The sequence below is a fragment of the Nomascus leucogenys genome, chromosome 1a (genome assembly GCF_006542625.1).
Source record: "Nomascus leucogenys isolate Asia chromosome 1a, Asia_NLE_v1, whole genome shotgun sequence".
Classification (NCBI taxonomy): Eukaryota; Metazoa; Chordata; class Mammalia; order Primates; family Hylobatidae; genus Nomascus; species Nomascus leucogenys.
The window spans coordinates 86,555,865-86,570,954 of NC_044381.1; the positions used below are offsets into that span (position 1 = coordinate 86,555,865).

Here is a 15,090-nt window from a genome sequence, read left to right on the forward strand (position 1 = left end):
AAAAAAGAATAAAATTTTAATTATATTTATATTATGTCTATATATGGTATCTTGTATATAGACACTGGTTGCCATGACAGGGGGAAGGGAACATAGCACATCACGCATTGCCTCTTAAAGGCAACTGCCTGGAAGTAACACACTTCTGCTCTCATTCCATTGGCTTTAGCTAGTCCCAAGGACCCACTCACCTTTACCAGGTGCACTGTGGCCATGCGGTGTGCCCAGGAGGAGCATCAGAATGCCAGGGAGAGCTGGGCTTGGTGGCTCGAGCCTGTGGTCCCAGCTACTCAGGAGGCTGAGGCAGGAGGATGGCTTGAGCTTGGGAGTTCAAGGCTGTAATGAGCTATGATCGTGCCACTGCACAAGTGCCACTCTGCCTGAGTGACAGAGACTCCATCTCTAAACATAATAATATTAATAATAATAATACCAGTGAGCAGCGAGCATTCTTGGTGGTGACAACATTTGGCAAAAACTGAGGTCAGTTTGTAACCTGTGATCCATGAAACTGAGGTCAGTTTGTAACCTGTGATCCATGAAACTGAGGTCAGTTTGTAACCTGTGATCCATGCCCAAAGCGCCAATAATGATCAGAAGGGAAAGATATAGCAACTCTTTGGGTAAGTAGTTTAGAGATGGAGGTTGCAGGGTTTGAACGCAGGCTCCTTCCTCTGCCTCATACTTTATTCCTTCTTTGCATCTCCTCAAAGTCCATGGCAACTTCTCCATATAGACAGCCTCCCTCTGCAGTGGGGTTTCCATTAAACTTGGGAACAAAGCCCCCAGGTGAAAATGAGAGTGGAATTTCGAGGTGGAAGATGAGAAAGGAAGTGAATGTGGAAATAATATCCTCCTACAGTGTAAAATGTGGAGGAACAAAGCAGTTGTCACAAAAATGCTTCAAGCCAAATTACGTGAAATGTGCCCCCCAATGCCACCTGCCACTGGACCCCAGGAAAATAGGACTCCTGGAGGACACATACTTGCTGGGAAAACACTTGGGCTTCCTGGGATTCCTGAAGGGGCAAGTCTGGTCCTCTGGGGCCTGTCCTGCACTTTCTAGTTCTCCTCCACTTTGGGGCCGGAGCAGAGGGAAGCTGAAGCCACCTGGAGTCATTACTTCCCAGATACCTCGAGAAAAAGAAAGAGTCCTTATTCTCTGACTTTTGGGTTGGGAATAGCTTTTCCTTGCCACTTCTAACAGACATCACTCCAGGGATCTTGAATGGAAATACACACTCACCACTCTTTCCTCCGGGTGTGAGGGACAGCCAACCTGTCTGATGATGGCAGTGACTGGAGCTGCCCTGCAGAGTAGACATTTAGAATTATAGTTTCCTCCAGCCACAGGGAGTAATGTTGGGAGTGTTCCTAAACCCAGTCTTCAGCATGCAAAATGTGTTTTCAGTGGGCTCAGTTCATCATGGATTTTGGGTTTGTCAGGACTACATGTCAATGAGTGGGGCCAGCGGGCCTTAGAACTTAATTCCCAGTCTGGTGCAGCACATGACCCAGGCTGTGCTAAATCCCAGAAGGTCCCTTGGGATAGATTGGGGGATCCTGATCTCAGGGGTCCTTTGCTACCTGTGACTCTTCTCTTCCTCTCTGGTCTCTTCAGGAGCTTGAGCGCCTTAACCAGGTGCTGGAGGCCGAGAAGCAGCAGTTCGAGGAGGTGGTGCAGGAGCTGAGAATGGAGCAGGAGCAGATCAAGAGGTGGTGGTGGTGCCTGGGAATTGGGGGTGCCACTGTTAGGGCATGCAGCGCCCACCTTCCCCGTCAGATCTGAGGAGGCCTCCACCTCGGAGATGCTATCTTCCCAAGGCTCCAGGCTTGGGTCTATCCAGTTTGAGTCTATCCTCCAAGGCTCCAGGCTTGAGTGTTCCCAGAAGAATCTGTAGACTCCCCTGCCCCAGATAAAGGGGGTCATTTCTACCCACTAGAGCATAAGGCATTGGAGCATCCCTCCAAGCCACAAAGCCCCCTGCCTTCACGAAAGCCTCTCTCACCCAGGGCCAGACAGGATATGCTGGCCTAGAGGTGCTTGCTGTTAGCCAAGACCCTCAACATTTGCTGTCTTTCCTACATAGTCCTTTTTGGGAATGTGTAATTTGAGATCTTTAGTACCATGTATTGTTTGTAAACCTAGTTGTACATTAAAATCATCTTCTACTGAATTATAATCTTTTGAAGGTAGAGCCTAGAAATCTCTATATATATACATGTATATATCTATGTATACATGTATATATATAAACGTTTGTTTGTTTGTTTGTTTTTGAGACAGAGTCTCACTCTGTCACCCAGGCTAGAGTGCAGTGGCATGATCTTGGCTCACTGGAGCCCCGCCTCCTGGGTTCAAGTGATTCTTGTGCCTCAGCCTCCTGAGTAGCTGGGATTACAGACACGCGCCACCATGCTCGGCTAATTTTTGTAATTTTAGTAGAGACAGGGTTTTGCCATGTTGGCCAGACTGGTCGCCAACACCTGAGCTCAATGATCCTCCCACCTTGGCCTCCCAAAGTGTTGGGATTACAGGTGTGAGCCACCGCACCGGGGCTAGAAATCTATATATTTTTTAAAACCCCCCCAGGTGATTCTGAGGCAGCCTCTGGGAATGTGGAGACTACTGCTTTGGGTGGGGGTGGTCATCATCATCATCCTCATCCTCATCATTATCATCACCACACGTGATCAGTGATAGCCCAGAAACAGTTTTCTTATAACAACCTTATCCAAGGGTGTCAATTAACTATGTATTTTGAGGAGGGAAAAACCCAGTGGATCTTACTAAGTAAATAGCCAAGCACTTACTCAGCTTCTAGAATGTTGCCAGGTACTAGAAGGAATAGAAGACAAGTCCACTCCCTTGAAGAGTGGACGTATGATCTGGTTGGGGAAACCAGATTCGTACCCAGGAAACATTAGTGTAATAATATGTAATCAGGTGCTAGAAGGCATGGTGCAGATTTCCTGTGTTACGGGAATTGAGACACATGCATGACCCTTGTGGGCTTGAATGCAGGGCTGAGTGAGATGGGCCTTGAAAGGTGAGTAAGATTTGGAAAATTGAGCAGGAGAAGGGAAAGACTTTCCAAGTAGGATGAGGGGACACTAGTGTAAAAGCCTAAGGTGACTGAAGCTTGTGAAGAAGGCAGCAAGGAGCTTGTTACTAACCCAGAGAGGGGCCTTAGCCATGTTCTATCTCAGAATGACCATGGGTTCTAGCAAGTGCTGTCCAGAGAAGACAAGGTGAGGCTGGGGCCCCTTTGTTTCTCCAGTGTTTCCCTCTGCCTGTGGGGTGGCCCTAGGTTTATTCCAGGTGACAGATGCATGTGTACCTGGAGCAACTGACTCCAACCCCATGTGGCCAGGACTTCCTTTCAGCTCCAGGCCCCTACTGCTGCTGTCAGGGCCCAGCTGTGCAGAGGGGCTGGCCATTCAAGAGCCCTCCTGAGCCCCATCAGGAAGTGAAGCAAAAGCATTTCTATGTGCAGAGGTGATTGGTGGGGGGTGGGGAGAGTGGGCACTGCCATACCCAGCCCTCTGTCCCCACAGGGAGCTGGAACTGACTGCAAGATGCCTTAAGGGTGTAGAACAAGAGAAAAAGGAACTGAGGCACCTCACGGAGTCCTTGCAGCAGACGCTGGAGGTGAGGGGCTGCTGGTGGGTTAGTTGACCAGGTGGCAGGCTGGTTGGTTGGATCACATGACACTGTTTTTTCTAGCAGTGTTTCCCCAGGGGGTGATCTGTAAGAGAAATGGGCATGGAGGGGTGCTGATCTAAAGGGTCTCTTCTCTATGGGCCATTGAAAACTCTGGCTGAGGCATGAGGCCCAAAGCAAGAAGTGTCTGTTCTCAGACCCAAAAGGACAAATTCAGGCTTGTCCTTGCTATTACCATGGCCTCAGGAAATCCACCTCCAGTGCTTATATTTTTATACCAGATAGAGGATTGGTTAAGGTGGGCAGTGGAGCCACCCACCGCTTCCTTCTTGTGTCTTGTTCACTTAGCTGCTCCTGAGTGACATTGAACATAAAGGGAAATCAACTGCCAGGACACCATCATCTGATACCACAGAAACTGGGATGGGGAGGGGAGGTGACATGCCTCAAGGACAAAGTACAAACTCCTTAGCATGGCAAGCAAGTGCAAACTCTGGCCCTGGTCTCCCCTTCCCTCCCTCCTCACTCTTCCCTTTGCTGCTCCTCCATGCCCTGCACAAAGACTCCCAACCCCTGCTCCAAACCACGGAGCTCAGGTACCCCAAGAAAGCAAGCTCTTTCGTGCTCCATACATTTGCCCACATTGTTCCTTCTACACAGTGTATCATTTCCACCTTTTCTCTGCTTAGAGAACTTGTATTCACCCTTCTAAGTCTCAGCTCAAATGTCTCCTCAGTCAAGCTTCTCTGATTTTCAAGGCAGGTATCTACTCTGAGCTCTTGGCTCCCATGGCATTTTGTACATATTTTATGGGACTTAACACGCTAGGTGTGTTTTCCAAACTGTGAATTTCACTAGACTGTGTCTTCGTGGTCTCTCCAAGCCCATCCCCTGGAGTGAGCCTGGCACATATGGTGTATGGCCCATACCTGTGCTGTATCCACGAATTATCATCAAGGCTGCAAAGGTTTCTTGTCTCCCTTGACTGACTGGAGCCTTGGAGCTTGTGGGGCCTTTATTCATTTATCTTTCCCTGTTTCACATCATGGGAGGTCGTTCCCATGGATATTTTCAACTCTGCTTCTGTGTAATGCCATTTAGTACAAGATCCCAGTCTGATAAATGGACAGGACATCTTTTTTTTTATTTGGTGGGGTGGGGGGCGTGGGGGGACAGGTTCTGGCTGTGTTGCCAAGGCTGGAATGCAGTGGTGCAATCATAGCTCACTACAGCCTCGCTCTGTTTGTGAGAGCATCTAAATCTGTTCTTGGGCTGGTTCCTGTTGGGTATTTTTCACGTAAGCCCACTACGTCTCCTCATTCACCCCTGGAGGAACCAGGACCCCAGAAGGTCATGAGACCCCGTTCTAGTAGGTGCCGTCTCCACTGGAAGGCACTTTGGGTTCCTTTATGACTCTTGATGGAGGAGTAACCTTGCCCTGTTGTGGAAGAGATCTGGGCCTTTTAGCTCTGGAGAAGAATGAAGACATTTCAGCGGCCATAGAGGACTGAGAGAGGAGTGGGTCACTCCCCCGAACGGAAAAGCAGGTGAGGGCAGCCATGTTGGAGAACCTAAATTGGGCTTTTCTTTTCCTTCCCTCCCTCCATGCCAGGAACTCTCCATAGAGAAGAAGAAAACCCTGGAAATGCTGGAGGAGAACGAGAACCACCTGCAGACACTGGCCAATCAGAGTGAGCAGCCCCCTCCCAGCGGGGGCCTCCATAGCAACCTCCGGCAGATCGAGGAGAAGATGCAGCAGCTCTTAGAGGAGAAGCTCCTGGCAGAGAAGCGGTGAGGGAGCCCCGACCCCGGAGGACACCATCGGCTTTGGGGTCTGGGGACTTTCCTCGAAATGGACACCCGGACTCTTGGGTTCTACTTGGCACTGACCAAGTAGGGCTCACTCACTTCCTTTTGCCTAGGACTCTGTTTCCCCACCAGGAAAGTGGGAAGAGAACTTTCACTACCCGAAGCTGGCTTGATAATTATCTCGTGCAATGGTGTGAACCATGCAGAGTTATTAGGTCCTTGTCACCATGCTTTGTGACAGGCTGGGCAAGTTTTTAAGCCCCCTTTTACAAATGAGGAAATGGAGCCTCAGAGGGGTTATATGACTTTTCTGAGGTCACAGAACTAGCAAGCTCTGGACCCAGGACTCCAGTCTTCTGACTCTAAACCTAGGGCTCCCAGCACTGACCACACCATCTATCTCATCCCCTGGGTGCCTGGACCCACAAAGTTCAGGGGCTCATGAAGCCTGGGATTCAAGGTTTCTCCAGCCCAGGTCTCTAAGAGGAGCTGTCCATCCATTGGCAATCCCATCTGGCGAGTGAGCATTGAGTAAGTGCCTCTTCTGTCCCCGCAGAATGAAGGAGAACGAGGAGCGCTCACGGGCCCTGGAGGAGGAGCGCGAGTTCTACTCCAGCCAGTCCCAGGCTCTGCAGAACTCGCTGCAGGAGCTGACGGCAGAGAAGCAGCAGGCTGAGCGGGAGCTCAAGGTGCGACCTGGCCTGCTGGGGGCAGCTGGTGCCAGGGCCCTTCCCCTCCCCTGGAGACTCCCCTCCCACCCCTGCACTTTACCGGGTAGCTGCATGAATTATCTCTGTCAGTCTGACCAGACGGCCAGGCATGGGGGATGGAGCCACCACAAGGGGAAGCAGCAAGTCTGCTGCATCATTGACAGACACCTGCTGGGTGCAGGTGCCAAGCCCAGTCCATCTGGTTCAAAGGGTAAGACTCAGAAGCAAGATGGGATAACTCCCATCCACGCCCATTGAGCCAGGGGTGACCAAGGAAGGCTTCCGGGGAAGATGGCAGCTACTTCCAGGACATGACTTCCTTCTCATTTCCCTCTCCTCAACCTCAGGCTGAAGTGAAGGTCCGCATGGACCTGGAGAGGCGTCTCCGGGAGGCAGAGGGGGCCTTGCGAAGCCTGGAACAGGGGCTGAATTCCAAGGTGCGGAATAAGGAGAAGGAGGAGAGGATGCGCGCTGATGTGAGCCATCTGAAAAGTAAGCCCTGCCTCTAGGCCCCGGCCCCCAACTTTGGCACTCAGCCCCAGATGGGATCTTGGCCCTGTAGAGCCAGGAAACCCACACAGGGTCTGCTATGCATGAGGTGCTCCCTGGATATTGAAGTGTTTCTTCTCCAGTTACCTGCCTGCAGGCATCTCAGCGCCACTGCTTTCTTGCGGCTGTTGATCTGTGGTGAGGGGAAAGCCAGGAGCTTCTTCCGTTTATCAAAAGCTCAGAGCTCTGTTCTCAGCAGACCTGCCCTGAGATGGCTGCAGATTGTGGCTTGAAAGGCAGAGAAAGTCCCCTTCAGCAGGTGGCTCTGGAATCTCGAGGGACGGGGTCAAAATATTTCCCACTCAATCTCACCAGGATCCTTGGAGGGGAGGGACTGGCTGGGGGTAAGGATGCAGTCGAACCGCACCCTTCCTGGCCCTGCCACCACAGGGTTCTTTGAGGAGTGCATCCGGAATGCCGAGCTGGAGGCCAAGATGCCTGTGATCATGAAGAATTCCGTGTACATCCATAAGGCAGCCACTCGCCGCATCAAGAGCTGCCGCTTCCACCGGCGCCGGTCCAGCACCTCCTGGAATGACAGTGAGTGTGGCTGTCTGCGTGCCCTGGTGGGGTGGTGGCAAGGCAGGAAGAGGGCAACATGTGGAGCCAGAAGGGTTGGCCCAGCTCTGAGGCTGGATAGTGCGGCCTTGAACCTGGCCCCACCATCCTTGGGCAAATGGGTGAATTCTCAGGGCCCTGGGTTTCTCAAAGGATATGGAAGCCGGTGTGTGGGAAGGGGCTGGAAGAAGCTTAGACACACATAAGGGAGTGAGGGGGTGGCGTGAGGCTGGGGACAGGGCCAGGCCTTCGTGGAGGGAGCACTGTTCACAGGGCTGTCGGGCTCCTGTTTCCCCAGTGAAGCCGTCCCAGTCCTTCATGACCTCCCAGCTGGATGCCAACAACATGGAGGAGCTAAAGGAGGTGGCCAAGCGGCTCAGCAGGGACCAGCGCTTCCGGGAATCCATCTACCACATCATGGCCACCCAGCCCGGAGTCCCCTTGGCGCTCTCCCGGGGTGGAAAGTGATGGGCGCTCCTCCCCTGCTTCCCAAGTCTCCCCTGGATGGGCGGGGGAGGGGAAGGGGTGGCAGAGGGAGGCCTCACTCTATCAGCTCCTGGCCTCTCTGGTCTGGAGCCTACGTCTCCTTTGGGCCAGAGCTCCACTTGGGGCCCAGCCTTGCCCTCAAAGGACATGGACGCTGCCTTCCTCATCCTCACCCCACACCCCACCTTTGGGTCCACACCAGGGCCATGCAAGCCCGAGCTGGGTGCTGGTTGTCATGGTGAGGTGAGGACAGGACCCGGTTGTGTGTGGAGATTTGTGTTGGTTAGGGAGTGGGGTGGGGGGGTGCTGTCTACCACTGTGCCATCAGGCAGGGCCTGCCCCACTGAGGAAGATGGTAGCCCTCCCTGGTGCCCACTGGACCTCTCTGGGACTCTGCTGCCCTGCCCGTGGTCCTCATGTAGAAAGGCCTCGCCTCCGCACCTTGACATTCCCTTTTCCCCGGGGTTTCCTAACCCTCCCTTTGCTTCTGACACTCAGCAAAATGTCCCTCAGCTGAGGCCCCTCATTTACACCACATCATGCTGCAGGAGGAAAGGGGCCTAGGACAGCAGCTTCTGGGCTCCTGACATACCACACACCCGCCACAGTGCTGCTTTTCCTGAGCTCAGGCCCTGGCCGTGGGGCCACCCACTGATTCCCCTCCTCCTCTGGTGAGCTCACTCACAGCCTCGGCACCCTGCAAGGGTAGAATGATGGCACCATGTCCCTCCTGCCTGTGCACCTAGGGCCCTGGCTGGGAGCTGGGGCCAGCAGTGATGCTGGGGGCTCCCCCAGAGGACACGTAACAAGCTCAGGAGTGGGCTGGGCACAGTGGCTCACGCCTGTAATCCCAGCACTTTGAGAGGCTGAGGCGGGAGTATTAGTTGAAGTCAGGAGTTTGAGACCAGCCTGGCCAATAAGGCAGAACCCTGTCTCTACAAAAAATTAAAAAATAAAATAAATGGCTGGGCATGGTGGCGCATGCCTGTAGTCCCAGCTACTTGGGAGACTGAAATGAGGGGATTGATTGAGCCTGGGAGGTTGAGGCTGCAGTGAGCTGAGATTGTGCCACTGCACTCCAGCCAGGGTAACAGAGCAAGACCCTGTCTCAAACAAACACAAGGAAAACAAACTCAGGAGTGAAGGAAAGTCACTCTGGTTCCTGCATTATGTACTCCTGATTGGGCAGGGAGGCAGTGTTCCTGCTGGTCGAGAGATCACAGATGCCTCCTTCCCAGCTGCCCCTGCTTCAGTCACCTTGCTGCCTCCTCTCCCTGCAGAGATTTCAGCCTGTGAAGCAATGTGACCATGAACTCCGGCAGATGGGGACCCTGGGCCTGTGATGAGGCCAGTAGTCATTGGTTGGCTCAGTGTCATTGGGAGTGAAGCTGAAACACCAGTCTGCAGCTTCTGGGGAAGACCAACACCCTCCAGGGGGCTGAGGGGTGTGTCTGTCCCTCACTCATGGACAGACAGACTGCCCAGCCCCTCTCCCTGCAGGCCCACCCTCCAAAGCTACCTGAGGCTATTGGCCTCCAGAAAAGGGGTCCACCTGGGATCAGGGTGCTCTTGGACACTGTTGGCATTAAAGGTGCTCATTCTTTGCTGCTTGGAAAACCAAAAAGTTCTGAGAGATAGACAGATGGCTTCGAGGCAAGTCCCAGCAAAAGGTGCAAGAATGTGGGAGCCCACAACCTATTCTGTGGGAAGAGGAGCATTGTTGCCTCTAAGAACACATGCACATCTGCTGCTAGGCTGGCCAAGCCTAGGCCAGGCTGCCCTGCTCTTTGCTCAGTGCTTCCTGCCAAAACTAATCTCAGTGGTTCCTTTCAGTGATGGGTGGACTTTGGTGGCTTCATACAGTCTCTGCAGAATCTAGCTGGGGAGAGGGCTGAGTCAGTTTGGAATAAATGCATTTGACAGGGCTGAGTCTAAACGTAAAACTTTAAACATGTATGACATGCATAAACCTGGAACTTGTTTCTCTAATACATATGAAGGATGAACTTTGAATTGAAGGGGAATATTTATAAAACCGAGATTACTGTTTGCTTTTTTTTAAAAGAATCATGGCTTGCTTTTAGAGAGATCTTTCATAAATTTTCAAATGCATTTGTTTTTCTTGGGCAAGCTATTAACCAGACAGAAAAGTGCTAGTCTTCGTTTGCTTTGTACTGCTATAACAGAATACCTGAGACTGGGTAATTTATAAGGAATAGAAATGTACTGGCTCACAGATATGGTGGCTAAGAAGTCCAATATCAAGGTGCTGGCATCTGGCAAGGACCTTCTTGTTGCATCATCCCACGGTTGAAAGGCAAAGAGACGGTGAGAGAGCAAGAGGGGCCAAACTTATTCTTCTATAACAAACCCCCCATCTTGATAATGACATTAATCCTTTCATAAGGGAGAGTCTTCATGGCCAAATCACCTCTTAAAGGTCCCACCTCTTTCGGATCACCTGAGGTCAGGAGTTTGAGACCAGCCTGGCCAATATGGCGAAACCCCGCCTCTACTAAAAATACAAAAATTAACTGGGTGTGGTGGTGGGTGCCTGTAATCCTAGTTACTCAGGAGGCTGAGACAGGAGAATCACTTGAACCTGAGAGGTGGAGGTTGCAGTGAGCCAAGATTGTGCTATTGTGCTCCAGCCTGGGCAACATGAGTGAAACTGTCTCAGAAAAAAAAAAAAGTCCCACCTCTTAATATTGTTACAATGGCAATCAAATTTCTTTTTTTAATCCTGCAAACTACTGGGATGGTAATTAAATTTCAGTGTGAGTTTGGGAGGGAACAAACATTCAAACTGTAGCAGTGCTTTTCCATGCACATTTACCAATCGGTACTTCCTCCTATTCTCACCCTGTATTTTCCATGCCTCAGGCAAGCCTGAATTATCTTCAGCCAACTGAACAATCCATCAGTGTTTATTTGTTAAAAGCTCACTATGTACCTAGCACTGTAAATAGAAAAATAGCAACATCTCTGTATCAAAATACGTAGGAGTGGAAATTACTTAGTGGAAATATGTTGATGTAATTTTTTTTAATTTTTAAAAACAAAACTCTTATTCCTTGGCCAATTAAATGCATTTCCTGCAGTATCTATTGAAGTATGTGGTGTGGTCGTTGCTAGAGAGTTGTTGCTCCCTGCAGGCCAAATGTAGAATTATGGAATCTGCTTGTCCTGTCTCTAATACATACTCCTGCACATGCTTCTCTACATTTGAGGAAGTGCACCCCACTGCTGCACCTCCTAATAATTAATTGAAAAATCTGTGTTCCAGCCCTGAGGTCCTGGCTGTCCCTGTGTGACAAGGACTATCAGCTAGATTTTCTTCTGATTTTAGCACAGATTAAAGGAACAGAACTGACTGTGCCAGCAGGAATAGCCTCAGGGAGACAAAGGATACCTAGGTTTTTTGTTTGGTGAGGTTTTCCTGTTTGTTTTGTTTTCCTGTTTGTTTTTGTTTTTAAGAGACAGAGTCTCATTCTGTTGCCCAGGCTGGGGTGCAGTGGTGTGATCATGGCTCACTATGGCCTCAAACTCCTGGGCTCAATTGATCCTCCCACCTCAGCCTCCTGAGTAGCTGGGACTACAGACACGTACCATGATGCCCAGCCAGGATACCTAGATTTATGGCCTGCTAGTTTCAGTATCCCTGCTGGAAACTGACAGTTTTACCTGCTCTGATGTGGAGAAGTGTATGCTTTTGTTTAGTAATCATATAAAGGAGAGCCAGAAATGAGTGAGAAATGGTAATGACTGGATTCTCCTCCTGTTCGGTTTGCGTGCTTTTCCATCAATGATGTTAATGGATGAAGCAAGAGATTTGTGAAACACTTGGGTTCTGACCCATTCCCCAGCTCCCAGTCCTTGCAAAGGATCCACTCCCTCTATTCATCTGGAAGGATGTAATTCTTGCCCCCAACCCACTCCAAGCCCACCCAGCTCAGCATAGTCTGAGCAGCCTGTGTTTGGAGTCCACAATGAATGATGATAGTGGAACAAAACTTGCTCAAGTCTCAGGGAGCCAGTCCAGGTGTGTCAGATTTTATCCAATAGGAAGGTAAATAAACCCACTGGGCAAAATAGTCCTGGAGCCCTCAGATAAAGTCCAGCAGTCCCTGTGGAACTGTGTGCTTCTGCAATCAGCCATGTTGACACTTCTCAGACCCCCAGGCCTTGCAAGGTCTCTCCAAAGTCAGAAACTCTGCAGCTTTGACTCGGAGAAAAAGCTGCTGACTTCTCTTATCTCACCCCACCCCTGGCAAACAGGAGTGGAGGGATGTCTTTTGCAAGGCTTTAGGAGAGATTACAATGGTTGTCTTTACCTCTTGAAAGAGAGTCACTCCCAGACACACAAAGCAACTGGGAGAAACTGGTTATTCAAACTTCCGAGTGGGTGTGGAATGTTGTGGTGTCAACAACCCCGGGTTCAGTTCTCCTGACTCTGCACATCACATCTCCCATTCCCTTCCCTGGACATGGGCTTCCACCCATGGCTAACAGCTCTTCTGACCCAGAAATGAACTTCACCACTCCATCTTACTGGGTTAAAGGTGTTCATGGGAAATATAGGAAATACTCTTAAGTCCAGGAGTCCTGGGGGGTGGGGGCCTTAATAACCAAATCCCTTGTGGTGAACTTTACCTGTCACTGTCAACTCTGAGTTTGCCTCTGGTTGAGACTTGACAGTCAGGCAGGGAAGTTGGGGTGAGTCAGAGTTGCTCACAAGGGCTGAACAGCAGGGGCTCCAGGAGACATCCAGGCAGTTGCAGAGCCAGCTGCATTTGGGGGCCCATGCTGTCTTTGCACTCCACCACCCTTCCCCTGGAGGATCTGACACCTGCCTCTGGGCTGAGAGTCCCACTATGAACAGACTCAGCCTCCCCTTGTAATCCTGGCAAAAGCTGTGGCTGGTGGGCCTTGGAGTGTCCACAAAGAGAGCCTTCCCCCTTGCAGAGCAGTGACTCCAGTGGCAAGACGAGACCAAGGGGAAGAAGTTGTTGCACACTGTCTGCTGCTGTGGGTGTGGGGGAAGGCTCAGCTTTGCCACTGGTTGGCTCCTGTGGCTTTTAAAAAGTCACTATTTAAAATGTTTACTGTATTTATGCATTTTTGGTAAGCGGGAGAGAAATCCCTTCAATCTTACAGGCTGTTCAGAGCCCTTGCGGTTCTGAAGTTCTATGATTGGGACCTTGCATCCCTGAAATCAACAGAAAATTGGCTGTCACTGCTACCAGTGATCCAGAACATACAGGATGTCAGGTTCTGGCTCAGGTAGAACTCAATGCCATGCCATCCTTAGAACTCTCTATGAAAATATATTTTTGCTTTGAGATGAGAACAGGAAAGAGAACTAATTTATCACCTCAAAGAAAAGGTAACTGTGACTAATCATAGTTGCTTGGAAGGCTTTTCTGGTAAAGAAAAGATGCCTTTTGTCATGTTCACCCTGTATCTGAGACCATCAGTCAGCATCACTTCTTTCCATCTCTGAGAAACAGGGTTTGCTCGGTCACCCAGGCTGGAGTGCACTAGTATAATCATAACTCACTGTAGCCTCCTGGGCTTGAGCAATCCTCCTGCCTCAGCCTCCTAAGTTGTAGGATTACCGGTGTGAGCCACCATGCCTAGCCACTTCTTTCCATCTTCATTCAACACGTATTTATTGTGATTCTATTGCATGAAGTCAAGTGTCTACCACGTGCTTATCTCTTTCACTTATTGGTTCTTAAATTGTGGTGAAATACATACAACCTAACATTTACCATTTTAACTATTAATATTTCTAAGTGTACAGAGGCTGAACACGGTGGCTCATGCCTGTAATCCCAGCGCTTTGGGAGGCTGAGGGGGGTGGATCACTTGAGGCCAGGAGTTCGAGACCAGCCTGGGCAACATGGTGAAACTCCGTCTCTACTAAAAATACAAAAGTTAGCCGAGTGTGGTGGCACCCACCTGTAATCCCAGCTACTTGGGAGGCTGAGGCACAGGAATCACTTGAACCCAGGAGGCGGGGGTTGCAATGAGCCGAGATTGTGCCACTGCACTCCAGCCTGGGCAACAGAATGAGACTCCATCTCAAAATACATATATATATACACACACGTTCACGTATATATTTCTTTTTTTTTTTTTTTTTTTTGAGACCAAGTCTTGCTCTGTCCCCCAGGCTGGAGTGCAGTGGCACAAACTCAGCTCACTGCAAGCTCCGCCTCCCGGGTTCACGCCAGTCTCCTGTCTCAGCCTCCCGAGTAACTGGGACTACAGGCGCCCGCCACAACATCTGGCTAATTTTTGTATTGTTTTAGAAGAGACATGATTTCCCCACGTTAGCCAGGATGGTCTTGATCTCCTGACCTCGTGATCCACCCACTTCAGCCTCCCCAAGTGCTGGGATTACAGGTGTGAGCCACCGTGCCCAGCCACACATGTATATATTTCTAAGTGTACAGGCCAGTAGTGTTAAATATGTTCACATTTTGTGCAACCACTCTCCAGAACTTTTTCATCTTGTAAAACTCAAACTCTGTATCTATTAGACACTCCCCATTCTCCTAACCCCCAGCCCCTGGCAGTCACCATTCTACTTTCTGTCTCTATGATTTTTGACTACTGTATATACCTTATGTAAGTGGAATTATACAGCATTGGTCTTTCTTTTGTGCCTGGCTTGTTTCACTTACGATAACGTCCTCGAGGTTCATCCACGTTGTAGCGTATGTCAGAATCTCCTTCCTTTTTAAAGTTGGATAATGTTCTATCAGTTTTCGGGAGAAAAACTGATTGAAATCTCATTCTTCTGACAAATTGTTGGCCAATGGGGAGGGCCCTGGATGTCTTAAAGGACAAGAAAATCACAGCGAAAGGAAATTGGATCCCTACCCTTTCCTTTTCCAGGTTTCTCCCTCCCCACTGTGGCCTGGTGTTAGGGATGCTTTGGTGTTCACGTCTATCTTCTTCCCAGCAGATGGCAGCATGCTCCGAGCTGGCTTGCAAATTCCAATGGGAAAGTGGGCTGAGGCTCTGGGAGAAGGCGGGGCTAGAGGGGTTTTGGTGACAATCTGCTGAGGTTTTGCACTATTGGTGTTGAGTCTCACCCTTGTTTTCCCCTTTAAGATATGAAACAAAGGACTCTGCTTTGTCCATCACTTACAGAGTCCATTATATACCATGCACTTTCACATTGACTTCTCTTTTCTGTATTCACATATCTTTCCTTGATTTACAGAAAAAAATGGAACCCACATAGTTTGGGGGACTTGCCCAAGGTCACACAGCTTGTAACTGGAAGTTCAGCTTGTAACT

At 50.1% G+C, this 15,090-nt stretch overlaps 1 protein-coding gene across 1 annotated transcript in view; it reads left to right on the top strand.

Moving 5' to 3' along the window:
• The window catches only part of PLEKHD1 (pleckstrin homology and coiled-coil domain containing D1), a 47,917-nt gene extending 37,034 nt beyond the window's left edge, over window positions 1–10,883 (top strand). The window contains exons 7-13 of the mRNA XM_030812562.1: window positions 1,622–1,716; window positions 3,559–3,652; window positions 5,277–5,455; window positions 6,030–6,162; window positions 6,531–6,675; window positions 7,123–7,272; window positions 7,589–10,883. Coding sequence (XP_030668422.1) covers window positions 1,622–1,716; window positions 3,559–3,652; window positions 5,277–5,455; window positions 6,030–6,162; window positions 6,531–6,675; window positions 7,123–7,272; window positions 7,589–7,758 — 966 coding nt within the window. The 3' untranslated portion in view covers window positions 7,759–10,883. The remainder of the gene's footprint in view (window positions 1–1,621; window positions 1,717–3,558; window positions 3,653–5,276; window positions 5,456–6,029; window positions 6,163–6,530; window positions 6,676–7,122; window positions 7,273–7,588) is intronic.
• Window positions 10,884–15,090: the final 4,207 nt, after the last annotated feature.